At 41.8% G+C, this 18648-nt stretch overlaps 1 protein-coding gene across 1 annotated transcript in view; it reads right to left on the bottom strand.

The window, feature by feature from the left end:
* The window catches only part of CPXM2 (carboxypeptidase X, M14 family member 2), a 69440-nt gene that overhangs the window by 29199 nt on the left and 21593 nt on the right, over positions 1-18648 (bottom strand). The window contains 1 exon segment of the mRNA XM_053984319.1: positions 12459-12598. Coding sequence (XP_053840294.1) covers positions 12459-12598 — 140 coding nt within the window.

Raw genomic sequence — 18648 nt, 5'->3', positions numbered from 1 at the left:
ACTGAACAAACCCAGCTCTGTTTTAGACACTAAACCAGTCCTTTGCAACTCTTTCACCAGCCTCCTTCAGTGAATAGATTTTGCCATTCATGTTAGATTAAATGGAAAAATCTTGACTATTGCCAAGCAGACAACTTTTTGTTATCGCAGTGAAAAGAAGGGTACATCTATCTCTTGTAATGCACACAACTTTAGTATTTGGTAAACAACTGTAACAAGTTAGCAGCACTCTGAAAATCCTAATTGTCTGCCTTTCAGTGGAAGGGCTCCTGGGGTAGGAGATTTACTGCAGAGCTGAGAAGTGCCATGCTGGCTTCTCTAGAATTTGGCTGTAAAATGATAAATGACACACAACAAAATAAACAGTGACTTCAGCATGCTGGAAAGTTTCTCCTGACTCTTGCAAAGAACTTTCTTCCCTCAGCTTCTCTGCGTTCCTAAGTTGAAGAAAGGCTGATTCACTTCTGTCAAATAAAGGAGCTGACAAGAGGGAAGGAGAGGGACTTGTGACAAGGACATGGAGTGCCAGGACAGGGGTGATGAAAGAAAGTAGGTTTGGATCAGATATTGGGAAGAAATTCTTAGTTGTGGTGAGGCCCTGGCACAGGTGCCCAGAGCAGCTGTGGCTGCCCCTGGATCCCTGGCATTGCCCAAGGCCAGGCTGGACAGGGCTTGGAGCAGCCTGGGACAGTGGGAGGTGTCCCTGCCCATGGCAGGGGCTGGTATGAGATGAGCTTTAAGGTCCTGTCCAGCCCAAACCATTCTATAAAATGGCCAACAGCAAAACTCTAAAAGGAGGAAAATAGCCTTTTCTGAATTACTATAAAAAGATAAGCTTGAGAGCAAAACTCCTGGGTTTGAAGGAGGGTGCTGGTGGCACTGTACATATTCAATGCACATAAAATTATATTGGGCTTTTTGGTGTGTTTTTTTTTTTATTTTATTTTTTTATTTCCTTGCTCATTTTGTTGGGGGTTTGCATGAGCTTTGCATAATTGTTTTTTTTTACTATTCTTGGTCATCTCTCAAAAACAGGCTACATTACCAAAAGAGACAACACCATGAACCAAATAACACCATTGATTCTGAAGTATTACAGAACTTTTTTCACTTCAACTGCACAGATCAGATAAGGAGGGCAAACACAAAACATCCACATTCATTGCTCAACGTCTGCACAAGAAATTCAGAATACTAAAGTCACATAAAACCACAACAACCGTGGACTTCTGTAAGAAAATCATGGCACATATAGGATGTTCTAAAAGAACAGCTTGCTTTACTGGCATGAGAATATGTTGCTGTCACAGTAACATTTCTAAGCTGGGACTTTAATATATTTTGATTTTCTCACTCCCTACCATTACAAAAGTTCAAGTTTCTCCCAAAGGAAAACATATACAAGTAGTCCTGCACATTTTCCATCTTGACTGGCAACAAGTAACGTGCCATGGAGAGGCAGAATGCAATTAAAATCCTAATGGATTGTATCCAGTCCTGGACCCTGGCAGGATAGAAAGACCTCAGAGGGTCATGGATGAGGTAAATCAGTGCAATGTATGAAGGTACACACCATACACTATTCATTGTTTGCCTGTGAGGAAAAAGCAGAATAAAAACATCACAGGGGATCAGATTCTCCTCTCACTGGCACTGCGTGCAAAGCTGCCTCCAGGGGCTTAAATCCTTCCCCCTTTTTCCCCCAGTGCCACAATAAAAACGGATTCTGATAATATTAAGGAGGCTCCTGTAAATTCAGACTCCCCAGGGAAATGGCACCTTCTCCCTAAAAGCCACATCCCCCACACTGGGGAAAGGGAGCTCTGTGTGTGTTCTTGTGGTCAGAGGATCTGGAAAAAAAACTATCAAAGCCTAATGCTCAGGGCTTTGACTGAGTGTCTTCAAATCCCAGACACTTCCACAGCTCCAGACCAGACAAGAACACCCAGCTCACCAAATCCTCCCAAGAGCTGCAGTTTTCCCACCCGTGTGTGGCACAGGAGAGCTGCTAACCTCAGGAAGCAGCTGGATGTGTGGCACATTCTCCAGGAACAGCATTTCCAGGGTCCAGGAGTTCCAGAAACACCTGGTCTATTCATGTAGGCACAGAAATCTGAAGCTTTTTTTGTGGCAATCCATCAGAGGAACACGGCAGCTAAAGCAAAGCCTTGTGCTAGGAGAAGTATTGGGGAATTTTGTCTGTGTGATCACCTGGTGACACCAAGATCCATCTCCTCAGGTCTGGGATTTGCAGACAGGGATTTCTGTCACATCCAATCTCTTTGGGGCCCATCAGCACTGAGCAATAAAGCTGTCTAAGGAAGGCTGAAAGAAAGCTGTAATGTTTTCCAAGACTCAGGATGTCCCTGCTGTTGTTTCAGAAAAGTGCTTCTGGTCTCACTCTATAAAATCTGCCAGGACCTAGCGTTGCACTCCTAAGAGAAAAATACAGATATTTGCTGGGTTTATAGAGCTGAGGAGACAGAATTCCGGGGAAGTCCTAGGCCAGCATTCAAAAAAGAGTGCATTAATCATGGAGCTCTTTCTTGGCAGGGGGCAAGGCAATCCAGAAGCCATTGTGTGACAATCCAGGAGGGTTTGAGGTTACCCCCAGTTCATCACCCTCTGCCACAAAGTGCCACTTCTGCCTCGCAAATTTCCTCCATGCTGGAAAAAGATCATGGGGTACAGATTTGACAGGGATCCTTTGGATTCAGGTGCATCCCTTTTAAATAATCCCTTCTAAAATTTATGGCAGCCTTATGTCTTCAGAAGCAGCCTATCTGAAAAATCTCAGTATCCCCTGACAATATTAATCAATTCCCTTCAGAGACAGTAAATGCAAAAATCAAAATATGACTCAAATTCACTTAATGTGGTGGATTTTTGAATTATTACTAATTACTTAATTTTTATCTGTAATGCACTGGCCTCAGACAAAGCTTATTTGAATACCTTCAGTTTCAAATTCAGTCTCTTGTGATGCATAGAAATGTCCTGCTTTTCCATTTTCATCCAAAAAGAAAAGCTGAGGGATTAAATAACTTGCCCGGGGACAGAGAGAGTAAACCTGAATCAAAGCAGAGAATTAAAAGCAGAGCTTTGGCAGGTTCCTGTCCCAGTAATCAGCTTTTCCTTATCTAACCACAGCATCAGCTACTGAGCACAGGCAAAAAAGATCATGGGCAGCAGCAGAACAACAAAACATCTTCCAGCTGTGCCTGCCCTGATACAATTTCCAGACTTTTCTCTCTGTGTGTTGGACCCAAGGCTGAATCCCAGCTCAGGAGAGCACACAACGAGTGCTGAATGGGAAGCAGTGGAGGGAATGTCAGGCTTTTCCTGCCCAGGCTCCAGCAGGCAGCGGATCAGCTGGGAACTGGGATTGTTTGGGTTTGTTCTGTTTGAGCAGCACCTGCTGCATGTCATATTTTAAGGCCAGGCTTCTCAATCATGGGAAGCTGAACCAGCAACAAATAGAAATAAATCTAACACTTTGATCCTCATCTCTGAGGGTGCTTTTCCACATCAAGGAAAGCCCAGGTGATCTGAGGTGCTGGTGAGCAGAAGCTCAAGCCCAGAGTGGCAGAGATGGGCCACAAAGAAGATTGAAGGGATGGAGCACCTTCCTGTCTGGAAAGGAGAGAATTGGGGTTGTTCAGCCTGGAGAAGGCTCTGGACTGGACCTTAGAGCAACTTCCAGAGCCTAAAGGGGCTCCAGGAGAGCTGGAGGGGGACTTGGGACAAGGGATGGAGGGAAAGGACACAGGGAGTGGCTTCCCATTGTCAGAGGGCAGGGGTGGATGGGATACTGGGAATTAGGAATTGTTCCCTGGGAGGGACTGGAATGGATTTCCCAGAGAGGCTGTGGCTGCCCCTGGATCCCTTGAAGTGTCCAAGACCAGGCTGGACACTGGGGCTTGGAGCACCCTGGGACAGTGGAAGGTGCCTGTGGCAGGGGGATTGGAGCAGGATGACTTTTAATGTCCCTTCTAACCCAAACTATCCCGTGATTCTCTGACATTCTTGGAATGAGAGCAGCAAACACCAGCAGAGCTCCCATGAACAGCAGACCTGGCTCCAGCTGAGCATTTTATTCTTCTGCTGTTAGACTAACCTGATTTATCTTCAATAGAAACCCCTACAATTAATATAAAATAGACCCAGTCAGGCAAATTAAATGTGTACCCAGCAATAATAAATAAATTGACATGCCAAAATACTTGATATAGCAAAATCTCTATACCAAATAAATGATGGACAATCCTTATACTAAATGATACACATGCAACAGAATCAGCATGCTGGTAATTAAATGGCTTTCTACTTGAAAAATTAATTTGTACTCTCATGCAATTAAATGTAAAACTATTAATATTAACATTCTATAATAATATTTAAGCAGATAAAATTTTAAATCACCCACTGCCAAACAGCTTCCAAATAAGCCAAGTCAAAAAATGCCCAGGCAGACCACAGGTAGCCCAGCAAGTTTTGCAAACTAATTAAAATAAATATGATTTAGGAGATGAAGATTGACTAGGCACAAGGGTATTTTTTTAATAATTGAAATCTTTGAATGTTTAATTTTTAAAATTGCTTCTAGCTGACTGAAATGAATGTACTGCTGTGAAATCAATGTCTTTGGAGGCCCTATGAAAAAAAGCTCAGAACCAGAATTTCACTTGCTTGAACTGAATTCAGCACAGATTTTTCAAAGCTTTACTCAATAAACAGGAGTTGGGGTTGCAAATACCTTTCCAACCCAACAGCTGAAACTTACAGCCAGGTTTTTACAAGGATTTTATGACTTTCTTGAAAATCTGGTGCCAGCTGTGGATGTTTCTTTATGCTGTTGTACATTCAGCCAGTAATGCCTGAAGGTGCCAGGGTCAGAGACATCCTCTGCCCCAAACATTTTGGTCTTAACATCCCTCATTTTGGGCCACTCTTTGCAATGAGATCTGCATGAGTTTGAAATTCTGCACCAGATCCTCTGTATCTGCTGAACACAACCAAGCTGTGATGCCTTTTCTCCTGAACCTCTTTTTGTGGCATTCTTAATTTTCCGTTCTTTTTTGTGCCTACCTCACCTTTGTAAATCAGTCATGCATTTGAGGAGAAAAATCCAGAATTTCCAGGCAATGCCTCACTTCATGAATGCTAAAATACAGGAAAATGAAAAGCCCTGAGAGTAACCAGCAAACAAACACTGCCACTCGTGTCCACAGCTGAGAGAATATTTACAGCAATGCTGAAGGCTCTCACCCTTGGGCTACCAAGCCCACAGAGAGGTGGCCAAGTGCCACTCAGTGCGTGTGGAAGGGCCACTGGTTTGGGAAGGGCACAAGTGGAGGGACAAGGAGGCTGATGACCCCAACATGACCCCCACCCAACCATTCTCATTGCAGCAAGTCATCGTGCACGTGCCAAAGACACAAATCCAGGCTGTGGTGAGTAAGGGTGAGTAATCAGCTGCAGCAGATGCCCAAATTCGCTGGAAGTCGCCTTTTCCAAAAGGATTTGCCTCATTTGATTTCAAGTCCCTTCCACGGAGGTTAAAAAGCTTTCCTTCCTCTTCTGAGCATCCCCACTGTGCAGGGCAGGTTCTGTCCTCTCCTCAGCACCCTCTGAGAGTGCAGAGTGAGCGGGCAGGAGCTGTCTCTGGGGTGGCAGTGAGCTGCTCCCTCCCAGTGAGTGACGGAGGCTTGGGCAGAGGATCCCCGTGACAAATCAGAGCCGCAGCAGAACAGCATCAGCTCTGACATTTCTGTCAAACAAACTTGGGAAAGCATGAATCTGTTCCTGGGTGTGCTGTCAGCACCCCACCCACACAGGATCACCCCAGCTGGTCACCGAGGCAGCTCCCCAGAGCCAAGGGGAGGTGGGGAGTGCTCACCAGGGTGCCCAAGGCTGCGACAAAACCCTGGGCAGGGGACAAGAACTGAGCTGGAAAATCAACAAGGCACAGGGGCTGAAATTAAACAAATAGATGGAGAGCCCTGGAGGTGCAGCTGCCAAAGGCTGGCTCATGAAAGCCCATGAGAAGGATTCACCAAGCCACGCCAAGAGAAAATAAAACCTATTAGGTAAAGCCATCATAAACATTAATATAACACACAACTGCTGACATTATTATCTCAAGGGAGCTTTTCCTGCAATGAGTTCAGGTTGTTTTATAACTCCCATCAATACACTTGATATGATTTCTATGGATTTGGAACGATTCACCCCATGAGGCTGACTTTGGGAAAGCTGTAATCATCTCCGCAGTCCTGTCACCCAATCAGGGCAAATAACAGTTTGCACTGATTTAATGCACCAGAATTACTCTGCACACAGCAGCTGCTTGCTTTGTTACATGATCTGGATAAAACATCGAGACATATGCCCTGAACTTGTTGAAGTTTCACCAGGGTGTGTTTTCACAGCCTCTGTGAGGAGACAGGAGGAACAGCTCTGAAAGTTGTACTTGTGAGCTGGGCAGGGTTTAGGGTTTATTCTTCTCTGCTCTCACAAGCAGCACTGCAGTGCTGAATTTTGACCCTTCATGTGTACAGTGCAAAATTCTGTTCTCTTAGATTGTAGTAGCAGCTCAAAATACCTGAGAATATCCACTCCACTTTCTTGAATGCTACCACAGTGTCACTGGAAGGATTATCACTGCTCTTTCTTATGTTATTGTTTGAAGACTGAAGATGCTCATGTGATTATGTCTTCTGGAAGCCAGTGTTACTACTGAGACCATGACCTCAGTACCAGGAATAGCTGAAAAGACCCTGGCAGTGTTGGACTTGATGATCTTAGAGGCATTTTCCAGACTTAATGATTCTGTGACTCTGATTTTTACTGCCTTGCAAGCAAGGAAGTTACCCCCTTGCCACAGAGACTGCCTAAAAGACAAATCTGACCTTCTGAGAAACTGCCAGTGAGTGCAGCAATAAGTTGGAATGTGGGGCAGCACATTCATTTTGTGACTAAAGAGCAGAATGCTGTAGCACCGAAATTAGAAGCAAGCAGGCAAATTGCACTGACCTAAATTTATCCTCAACTGCATCTCTGGAAGGCACCCAGCTTGTTACAGACCTACAGTTCCCTCAGGACAGTTTGTCAAAAGGGATGCTGGGGCATCATGAAGAGCTGCACTGCACACAGGGAAGGCTGAGGTTGAGGGTGTACTACCAAAAAAAAATTGCAAAATCATTCCCCTATTCAATCACAAGGATCTTGTCTGTAACCAAAGCATGATCAGACACAAAATCCAATCTGCTGGCTATTTATTATTTGCTATCCCTACAGAGCAGCACTGGGAAATCAAACAAGTGCCACAGTAGGGAGTGTGCAATGGTGTCTAAACCAGCTTCTGGGTAAAATGTTTCTTCAGCACTAATGAAATAAGTGACCAGCTTAAAAAGGTGACAGTTTAGAACCAGGCAATACCTGAAAGTCATTCCTTCCAGCCAGCAGCACCCCTGGTTTGGTGTCTCCTCAAACCTTTCAAGAGCTATTGCAGTTTTGGAAGACACGGGGAATAACTTCTACCCAAATCAGACTTGAAAAATTAAGATGCTTCCCCTACATTTTTTTTTCCTAAAGACAAATATCTTGTATAAAAGTAAAAAATCTTCAATATTTTTATGAAGCTGAAAGGTGTTAAACAGAACATGCTTGAAAGTAAGTCTATTTTGATTTTTCTCTAAAAATTTCATAATTTTGCTGCAGAACTCCAACTTTCTGCACAGATAATTTCATCCATGCTTTTCCTTATTGTTGTCATTTTGTCATTCCATGGCATGGGGTGATACTTCACAATTTACCATGACTGAAAGGTTAATTTTTAGAAAATACGTCTCACTCACTGTAGCATTACATCCTCTCCTGAAAACCAAAACATCCTCTGCACTCACACAGCCTGAAGCTTTATATTGCTGTCAGCACACACTGACTCTATTTTGACATCTGGGTTTTCTCTTGATACAAAAGATGATGCTGAATTATCAGAAGAGAGTTTAGTTTGTGGGAAACAAGTTTACTCTGTTTTTTCAAATTCCTGCCAAACTGCTAAGAGTGATTAATAGTTTCTTTCTTTCTGTCAAGAGAGTGCATACTTTAAACTACCACATCATTGCTTTAAATCCCTGGCATAATTCCACAGTGATGCTTCCAGTGGCCCACTCTACAGCCTTGAACAGTTCTTTAAAGATATTTGGTTCCTTATACTGGAAGATGTATTGCCAGCAATATGAAGAATTAAATATATTATTATTACATGTATTATTATACATAAATTATTATTACTTAAGAATTACTTATTATTAAGAATTACATATTATTATTACATATATTGTTTCTCCCCCAAAGCAACAGATATCCTGCTCACTTTCAAGGCATTGGATTTTATTCCTATTAACCAGCACTTGTGGCACTCCTGATTTTTGGATATCTTCAGTGTAAAAATCAAAAAGAAGTCCTGGTTCTTGCAGCTGGGCTCCACTTTTTCTGTGAAATTCATCATCTGCAGATCTTTTGGATGGTCTAAGCAGATTTGCCCATTTATGGTGGCAAAAGAACACTTTTCCATGATTTCAGGTTTCCCAGGAATGACCGAGGTGCCTGCACAGCAGCAGCCCTCAAGCTCATGTGCTTGCTTTGACTGGTCAAAGGAAGGACTCCTCAAATCCAGGATTTTTTTGTTCAAAGCCTGTATTTGCTTGTTACAGGCTTAAAAAAGAGAGGAGAAAGATTTGATTCACAGAATTCACAGCCGAGAAAAAAATTTGACTCAGAAGTGCTTTTCCTCAAAAAGGAAATGATTAAACAATCCAAGTATTCACTACAAACCAGGCCCAGTTTCCTTCTCTCCCCTCAGGTCATCTGTGTTTCCAAGAGCTGCTTCTGCAACTCGGCCTCTTCCTCCTCAAGGCTCTCCTGTCTCGAGCCTGGGGTGGGCAAGAGGAGCCACAATCCACCAGAGGAGACAGACAGGGAACAGCAGGAGGGGAAGGGCTGAGCAGAAGCAGCTCCTGCCAGTGCACAGGAGATGGAAACCCCAGGCACCAAATTTTGGTGCTCTTTGCATTGTGTGCAGTGCTGCCTTCAGTTGATCATTGCCCAGAAAGCCCAAAAAAACCCCCAGTGAGCAAAGCTGCAGGTGAGCAGATCGTGTCTGATCAGAGCGGTCGTGAACAAAACCAGCTCCAGGTGCCAGAGCTGCCCCAAAGGAGGAAAAGGATTTGTCCAGCAGCAGTAAAAGAGCTCTGGCTGCAGCATCGCACACAGGACAGCAAAGGCCAGACTGCTGGGAGCTCAAGTGTTGCAGCTTTGCAGTGAAAGGCAAAGATGTTTGACAGAGGACTCAGCAGGGTGTCCCTGCCTGCCCTCCCCTGGCATTTTAAATGTCCTCATTAAATCAGCAGCAGGAAGCTAGAGGGACCAGGACAGGTACAAATCTGATCTAGGCACATCTTACAGTGAAGCACAGGGGTTTTTTTTCATTTTGCAAAGATTCTTGTTCAGTAAAAAGAGTTGGTTTACTGGTTCTTTATCCCAGTGTCATGGAATCACAGAATGCTTTAGGTTGGAAGGGATCTTAAAGATCATCCTGTTCCATCCTTGCCATGGGCAGGGACAACTTTCACTGTCCCAGGCTGCTCCAAGCCCTGTCCAGCCTGGCCTTGGGCACTTCCAGGGATCCAGGGGCAGCCCCAGCTGCTCTGGGCACCCTGTGCCAGGGCCTCTCCACCCTCACAGGAAAAAGTTTCTTCCTAATATCTAATATAAGCCAGCCCTCCTTCAGTGCCTTGATTTTTTTATTTTTAAAATATAAAGCTGGGAAAGTCTCCAAGGCTTTGGACTAAATAAAAATCTTACCTCGGCTCCCCTGCTTGGCAGGTTTTCACTTCTAATACAACACAGATCAGAGAGATGTTTTTTTGGCTCTCATACCTACAATAACATTATTCTCCAGCATATGTTTCCATCAGTCATGAAAGCATCTTCTTGTCACACAGCCTCATAAAGCTGAGAAGGTGCCTCAGGTAACAAAAGGGCATCTTTTGGTACAAACTTTGCTATCACAAACAATCCTTTTTGATACCATCCCAGTCAGAGGGTGAGGGAAGGAAGCTGATGAGTCTCCTTTGCTTTCTGAGCAAAACAGGCACAAAGGAACCTGCCCACCCCAAAGCAAGTCCCACCCCACTCCTTTTCTGTCCCTTACTGGGACTGTTTCTGCCCTGCTCCTTCCGTGGGGCACAGCTCAGTTCTCCAGGAGGTGTTTTCAGGAGACATTAACCTGCCCCACAGCGCAGCTGGCTCTGGTGAAACCATCTTTGCTCCCATCAGGCAGAAATGTGCCTGGATTTCCTCAAATCCCAGTAGTACTCCAGGAGGAGCCTGGACCTGCTCTGCCAGCACCAATCCTGCTCTTCCTGCAGACCCTCAGGGTTCTGCCCACCAATTTTTTATGGGAAAAGAGGCCAAACCAAAATTCCCAGCCCATGGCAGGGGAGTTGAAACTCAATGATCTTTAAGGTCCATTCCAACCCAAGCCTTTCTGTGATTCTGTGTTTCTATGGCTCAAAAAAAAACCCCAAAACCCCAAGATGACTGTGAACACCAGCCATAAATAGAGTGTCAAGATCTGCTGTAAACTCCTAACAGAGCTGAACTAAAAATAGAAGCATGACAGGATGAAGCAGTGCAGCTCTGGCGTTGAGAGAAACAGCAATGTCAAGAGGATGAATAAAGAAAGGAGTAAGGCTTTGCTACAGTAATTATCTACCTACCACAGAACAATGTGGAATAAATATAGAAACCTTATTGCCAAATAAGCACCTACTCCCACAGGCACGTTAAAAGAAATTAAACAAAAAAAAAAAAACAAAAAAAACCAAAAACAAACAAAAAAAAAACCCACCATAGAAAATTCAACTGTTGAAAGGAAAATATTCTTTTTTTTTCTAAGATACAGTGGCATTTTTTCTGGTTTACCTTCAATTACATGTCACATTCATTTTCGAAAGGAGAGTTCTGACAGAATGGATCTCTCAGAGTGGTTGTGCATCTCCTGCACACTTGTGCAAAAAGTCCAGCAGCACAAGTGGAATTATCTGCTCACATAAATCTGTGAGACTCAGTGACAAATTAAAAGCCCAAACAAACACGTAAAGAGCAGGAAAAAACCCAAATCCTCCTCTCCAGTTCCTGTTCCTGCCATCTGATTGCTGCATCCCTCATATACACTCCACAGCAGTCACAGAGGAGTAAATGCAGACAAATCTGGGCAAAACACTTATTTCTTAGTGCCATGAGACATTCTCTAGCACAAGCAGTGGCCAGAAAGCTCAAACTGATTATATTTTAATATATATACCAGATATGTATTTGCATAATTATATGCAGATATGTAATTAATATTTTAAATATAATTAATTCTAAATATATATAAATATATATATATATGTAAATATATATATATATAGTACTATAAAGTTTGTTTTATCTGCTCACATAAAAATTATATTGTTTTGGAATTACAGCAATTACTTGGTGATTACCTAGGGATTAAGACCTCTCAAAGAGGCATGGTTATTTGAAACTGAATTAAAAAGCTCCCTGAAACTATAACCTGAGCTAATCAAGTCAAATATTGGAAAAGAATGAGGAAGTTTAACACAAGTAAATATGACAAGGTGAGTGTAAAGGCCCAGATGTAGATCATGACTACAGAAGTTTGCTACCCTTAAACTTCTATTTTATGCCATATATAATGACTTTGCCTTTTATATATATATAAGTATATTATATTATTATTATTTTATTATATGTTGCCCCTATTTTTAAAAGTGTTAAGTTTTCTTTTATAGTTCTTTTGAAAGTTTTATAGTTATTTTAAAAGAAGTTTTCTATGCTTTCTGATGTTTACATCTTTCTACTGGAGTTCTCACACACTGTTCATGTAAATAATGATTGTTTTGCATTCTTCTTTGTGGGAGGAAAGAATTGATGGACTGTTGATTTGACCACTGTGATTGAAGAGGTGATAATTCCATCCTCCAATCCACTGTCATTTTTGGAATTCTAGATATTGCGAGGTCAGAAATAAAATTGGCTCTTTTTCTCTTTTGAACTTACCAAGCTTCTGTGTACTCATTTCGTGTCCAATAGTGACAGTTATATATATATATATTTATTTTTATATATAATGAATTTGCTTTTATATATAAAAATATATATTATATATTTTTTAAAAATTATTCATATATATATAGATATATATATAAAATGACTTTTCCTTATATATAATAACTGTTGCCCCATTCAATGACTTGATGTCCCACAGCATTTCCAATCTGTTTGTTTTTTTTTTTTTCCTTGAAGAACCAAAGCACATCAGGACACGAATTCCTCGGTCTGAAAGCTCAGAATGCCATGGAGAAAAGTCAGCGTGTACTTACGACCAGAGGGAGTTTCTTCCCTGTGTGATGACTCCAGTGAATTTTGTCAGCCTTCGAGCATCTACTTCAATCCACTGGTAGGGGTCATTTCTTCCTGCACACCAAGCACCATCATAAAAATCATTTTCGTTAACACCTGCCTGAAAAGAAGGCAAAGCTGACCATAAATCAGAGCTAAGAAACTGAAGGTCTTTGATGGGAAAAAGAAAGGAACACATCATTCATCCCCCTCACTTGAAGACCCTTGAGGGCCTCACCAAAATATTTCCTTACTCAAGGCAGGGCAGGAAATTCTGGGAAGTCCCATTGAAAATTAAGAATGTTTACATATAAATTTAAGTCAGAAAAGATAAACAGAACTTCAGTCTGTTCTTGTGGCCTGACAGAGCCACAGTCTCTATCCAGAACAAATTATCCACATGGTCTGCAGAGTTTGGAAGGTCCTAAAAAGCCAGCTCCAGCCCATGTAAATAATGGTCAGTGATTAGAAAATCTTGTTTTCCCTGGAAGCAGCAAAGCAGAGTGCAGGACATAAGAAAACAGTAGCACTACTTCCCACCAGAAACAGAATTATTAATTTTCATAGCCAGGGTGGCAAAGGTTAAAAATTCAGCAAAGTCTGGCTGCTCCCCAACTTGAGCACTGATTTGTATCCCAATTTCTGCTGGGAAACCCACCACAAACAGCCTTCCCAGCATTTCAAAGAAATAGCTGAAGGTATTTTGGGTAAGCTGTTTTCCAAATAAATCTGAACTAGAATTTCATGAAACATAGCATCTGAAGCCTTCAGAGGTTTATTTTCCTTCTAAAGCCCAGGAAATGTTTGGCACCAAGCTGGACACTGCCATAAAGAGCACAGAAGCTTTGCCATGTGGTCCTCTGAGGCTACATGTATTTTTGTGGTATTTCATCTGTGGTTTATGTGGATTATCATTTCCATCCATGCAATTCCAAGAATGGAGATTGTTAAATATTTCCCAGATGGAAATGAAGAGGTTTACAGACTTTTTCTACCCAAATGTGTGGCTCTAACTCAAAGAGGATGCAGTGGTTAATCCCTTTTTCCAGTGTGACTCTGATGGCACCTGAAGGAAGTGCTGCAAAACACAGGACACTGATTCAATTCCTAAAACTTCTCATTTTCTCAGGTATTCAGGTCTGAGATAAGGCAGCTTAAAAATGATTTCTTTTCCTACACCTACCAAAATTAAATTAAGCCTCCTACTTCCATACATTAACTCTGATATTTTAAGGAGAAATTTGTATAAAAGTCAAATAAGAAAACACAGAGAAAAAGCCTGTTAATAATGGGAGATAAATTCTCCAGGGAGAGCAGAACAATGGGAAAACATGAGAATACAAACATGGTCACTGACCTGAGTTATAACCCCTGGCAAGAAAAGGTCTCAATGCATTTTAAAGTAAGATGGAATCTGAAGTAGCCTGAGGCTTTAAAACCTTGCCAGGAAGTGTTAAAATCTGCAGAGCACCTTGAACCAGCATCCTGCTAATCCCTTCACACTGGAAATTCCACCAGTTCCTGCAGAACAAGTGCCCCTATCTCCCAATCCCTGGTCCTTTTTAAGCTGAGGATATTTCCCATTGGTGTGATGCTCATCAGGGAATAAACCTCTCCACCAAGGTTGCAATGAGAAGTGGAAAGCAGGGGGAAAAAGTATGGAAAAAGTGCTTATTAAAATAAAAAAAAAACCCTCCCACCTAAATTACATGCTTGAGTATCCATGGTTTCAACTGGGTTTAAATAAAGTTAAGCTGAATATCAAATATTGGGAGTCTTAGTTATCCACAGCTTAAAATAGTCTAGCCTTAAATAGGGGCAAAGATACCATAAAAAATAAAAAGAAAAAGAAGAAGAAGAGGAGGAAGAAGAGGAAGAAGAAATAAATAACTCCATGCTTCTACTTCTCCCTGCTCTCTTATTTTCTGATATCAGCTTCTCTGAAACAAAAAAAAAAAAAAAGTTTTTACTGGATAAAAAAAAGCAGGTGTCTGTGTCTAATCAGCATAAAATACTACATGAAAAAGAGGAGTTTAATTGATGAGAAATACTTTTTAGAAATGTTTCTGAAGGAAAAAACTCAAGAAATTTATGCTACAATTTCTCTTCTCATCTTCAAGTCTATATTTTTTTTTTTTATGAAGGTGCTTTATTTCCCTATGGCCACTTCAAAAAACTGTTTCTATAAAATAAAAACTTATAGATTCAATCAAGTATTTAGTAATTAGAATCCCTATTCAATTTCTTTGGAAAAATTATCATTCCTGAGAGATGGGTACAGTTATCACCAAGTATTCCATCAAATAATACAGCTCAAGATATCTTTCCTCAGTAAGATGTTTACTTGAATTTCAAAAATCCATATTGAATTACTGGAAAAAGCAGATTCAAGTTATGTCATGGGTACTTAAATTATCTTCATAAGCAGGAGACTGAAGGAGCTAATGAAAATTGGAAGCCAGGGCTAAGTCTTGAGCAAATCCTTTTTCCCTTCACAGAATATTCAAGAATAACTCCAAGTCTAACCCAGTTTGTGCTTCATTTGCAGCCAAATGCAAAAATATTTCTCAATATGCAGTGTCTTATGAGAAAAAAAACCCAAAAAAACAACCCTTTTGGACAGAGGAAAAGAGACTTTTTTCTGTCACTCACAAATCAGTAATTCCCAAGTGTGAAAGCTGAAAAATGTAATTCAGCTAAACCAAATGAGCTGCTTATTAGGTATCCAGAAAATAATATGAAGGTTATATTTCTTTACAAATAATATGACTTTGCATTTTAATTCATGCTTCTCTTCCAAATTAGATGTGTGCAAGGCAGAATAAAAACTTGCTCACAATATCAGAAAGCCTTATTCTATAATGAGGAGAAAGAGATACTACCAAAATGTACTCAAATAAAGAAAGAAACTCCAGTCTTCTGCCACAAATCAGCTGGAGCAGCAATAAAAATACACCAAATATCAAACCACCTCTGCTTAAATTCTTTTCCATTCCCAGCAGGATGGTCAAAAAAATTATTTTACCATAGGAAGTTTGGGAGGGGGAAAAAAGAAAGCATTGCTCATCACAGGTATTTATAGCAACCACTGCCAGTAGGGAAGAACTAAAACACACAGGCTGTGAGTAAATCTTCAATAATTTTGCCTTTTCCTTGTGATTTGATAATGCAGCTTTTCAAAGGGAACAAAGATGTGGGAAAACAATCGTAGAACCATGGAATGGGTTGGGTTGGGAGGGACCTTAAAGATCATCCTGTTCCATCCTTGCCATGGCAGGGACACCTTTCATGGTCCCAGGATGCTCCAAGCCCTGTCCAGCCTGGCCTTGGGCACTGCCAGGGATCCAGGGGCAGCCACAGCTGCTCTGGCAAATCCATTCCAGTCCCTCCCCACCCTCCCAGGGAACAATTCCTAATTCCCAATCTCCCATCCATCCCTGCCCTCTGGCAGTGGGAGCCATTCCCTGTGTGCTGTCCCTCCATCCCTTGTCCCCAGTCCCTCTCCAGCTCTCCTGGAGCCCCTTCAGGCACAGGGAGGTCTCCTTTATACACAAATGTCAGTGTTTGCAGACATGGGATTGCTTTACTTGGTTCATCTTCAGTGGTTGGATTTCTCCAACCAGGAAAATGAGGAAGGGAAAGAAACAGTTTGACAAATGATTCACATTTCAACCACTGTTAATTATCGTATAAGTGACAAATACTAATGAATTTTATCCCCGAAGGCAGAGAGCCTCAATTAGTATTATTTTATGCCACGATTTCCCTTGATGATGTTAAATTACTCTGAGTTGTACCTCTACTGCAGTTAGATCTCCAAAATATGGGGCTCTACTAATGGGGCTCGTGCCCCTGAGAAATCCCACCTTAATCCCCAAATTCAGGCAGGACTAGGAGGAAAATCAGGGCCCACACAATTCAAGGACACAAGAGAAGCAGATCCTGCAAAGTCTTATCCCATTCTAAGCCTGTCCTTCTCTGGAATAAAGGACACACCAACTGATTCATTTTGTGTGCTTCAGATAATCTAAACAGGAAAAATGAAATAACCAAAACAAACCCTGAAAAGCTTTGGAAAAACTTAATTATTCTGCAAATTCTCTGAGAACTGAGGCAGTGCCAGTTACCTGGGGAGAGCCCTGAGCTTCTCAGCTGACTTTGCATCAGATGATGGGGTTGGGCAGAGAGAGGATTTTGTATTATTCTGGGGGGGGGGGGGGGACACCACAGCCCCACAAATATTGTGACAGCTCTAGGGTGAAATCCAGATCACTGGACAGTGGCAGCAGCCCCTAAAATTGCTTGTCACCATCCCCGCAGCACAACATGTTCACAGAATTCCAGTGGCACAGCAGTGTCTGCGAGCTGGGCCAAGTGTTTTCCTTCCTTTCCATGTACAGCTCTGCACAGCAGGAAAACACAGCAGCTTCAATCCCAGTGCCTTTTGCCTTTCCCCAGCATGCTGCAACCTCCTGTGCTGAGCAGCAAAGAGAAATCACCAGGGACCTCATTACCCACCTGGCACATCAGCCACCTGCAGCACCTGTGCCTGGTTAAAGCAAATTCCCTCTAAATATGACTGAAATTCACAAATATTCATGCACTGAAACCCCAGTGACAGGGACCTGCAGATCCCAGGTTTAGAAAAGTTTTAGTGCTATTAATTTTTAACTAAGTCCAGAGAAAACTGTTTTTAAAGAAAAATAAAGGCAAGCCCATTTTTTTTAAAACAGTAGCAGTAACCCTGTGTGGTGAGGGGGTTTAGGGAATTATTGTATCTATAGTTTCAGTAGGGGTAAAAAAAATTGGTCTAATCCAAGCTTTGGGAAATTTCAGGAAGAGCTGAGTGGCATTTTTCTTCTGCTTTGCTTCCCAGTAAAAGACTGTGCCCTTGGCTTCTCTGGAGATTATATTTAGAGGAAACAGCAGCCATTGGTAACACTCTAGTTATTATATATATATATTATATATTTATTTATCACCTCTCTATTTATTTTAACACGCTACTGGTGATGACAGGAGTGGATGGACACACCAGTGTGGTCTTGTGTTTAAATAAATTGAACTTCAACAACAGCATGAAAAATAAGTAGCCAGAACCAACAGAGAACTCAGAGGTTTGCATCACAGTCTTTGGTTTTATGCCATTATATAAACAAGACTGTAATAAAATAACTAAGCATTCCTCTAGAACCCCCCTGAATATCATCTGCATTCCATTTTTGTGATCATGAGGGTTTTTTTCCTAGCAGAAATACCAAATAAAGAAGCAAACTTTGTCTCTCCAAAGACAATGAATACGAAGGCTGCAGGTGAGAGCTCACCTTGCCCACAACCCCATGGACCTGGATTGGAAAGGAAGGGCCCATTCCCACTCTGTGCTGGCTGCCTCCACTCCCCCCAGCTGCCTTTTCCAAAGTGGCTTCCTGAGCTTTCTGACCAGCTTTAATACATTAAAACAAACACTGAAAAAAAAATTAAGAGGTCAATGCAGGCATTTTCCTGCAGAGAGGCACAGTGGGATTTTAACCACGGGTGATCCCTCTTCCAGAGGGAACCATGTGGAATGGAACTGCTGATTAGAGCTCATCCCTCCTAGTCCCAGCCTTAGCCCCCTAAGCACCAAACCCCTTCAGCTGGGGAGAAACACAAATGGAAGGGTCTAAAATGAAAGATAAATTAAATAAACTTCAGAGATCTTTCACTGTTGGCTCGGTGCTGATATCCTGTTTATGACTCTAAGTGTTGTGCTTTATCATGCAAAGTAACATTTTTAGTCTGTGCAGACTGTAATTCAGAGAACAGCCCTAATAATAAAGTGGGAAACAGAAACACGAGAAATGGGACAATGGCATTTGGTCCTGCAAAGCACCCAAACACATTTTTAATCTGAAACAAAAGAAGCTAAACAGGATTGTATGTTAGAGAGTTCTGAATAGAAGCATGTTTTTGGATGGTATAATCACTGCTTCTGAAAAAAAAAAAAACTGCCTTAGGGAAAGGGTTTCACTTGAAACCACACTTTCAATTAAGCATTGTCATTAACTACAGGCAAAAGAAAAAAGCGACTTGCTGTGAGAGCTTCCTTGCAGGATGGTTGTGAAGGGAGCAGGGAAGGGAGCTGCCTCCACCTTTGCTTCCTCACAGAGTGTGGATTTGCACACCAAGTCT

Source organism: Vidua macroura, chromosome 8 (assembly GCF_024509145.1).
Source record: "Vidua macroura isolate BioBank_ID:100142 chromosome 8, ASM2450914v1, whole genome shotgun sequence".
NCBI classification, from domain to species: Eukaryota; Metazoa; Chordata; class Aves; order Passeriformes; family Viduidae; genus Vidua; species Vidua macroura.
Note: the sequence above shows the minus strand (reverse complement) of the source record. Positions and strands in the feature narration are given on the sequence as shown.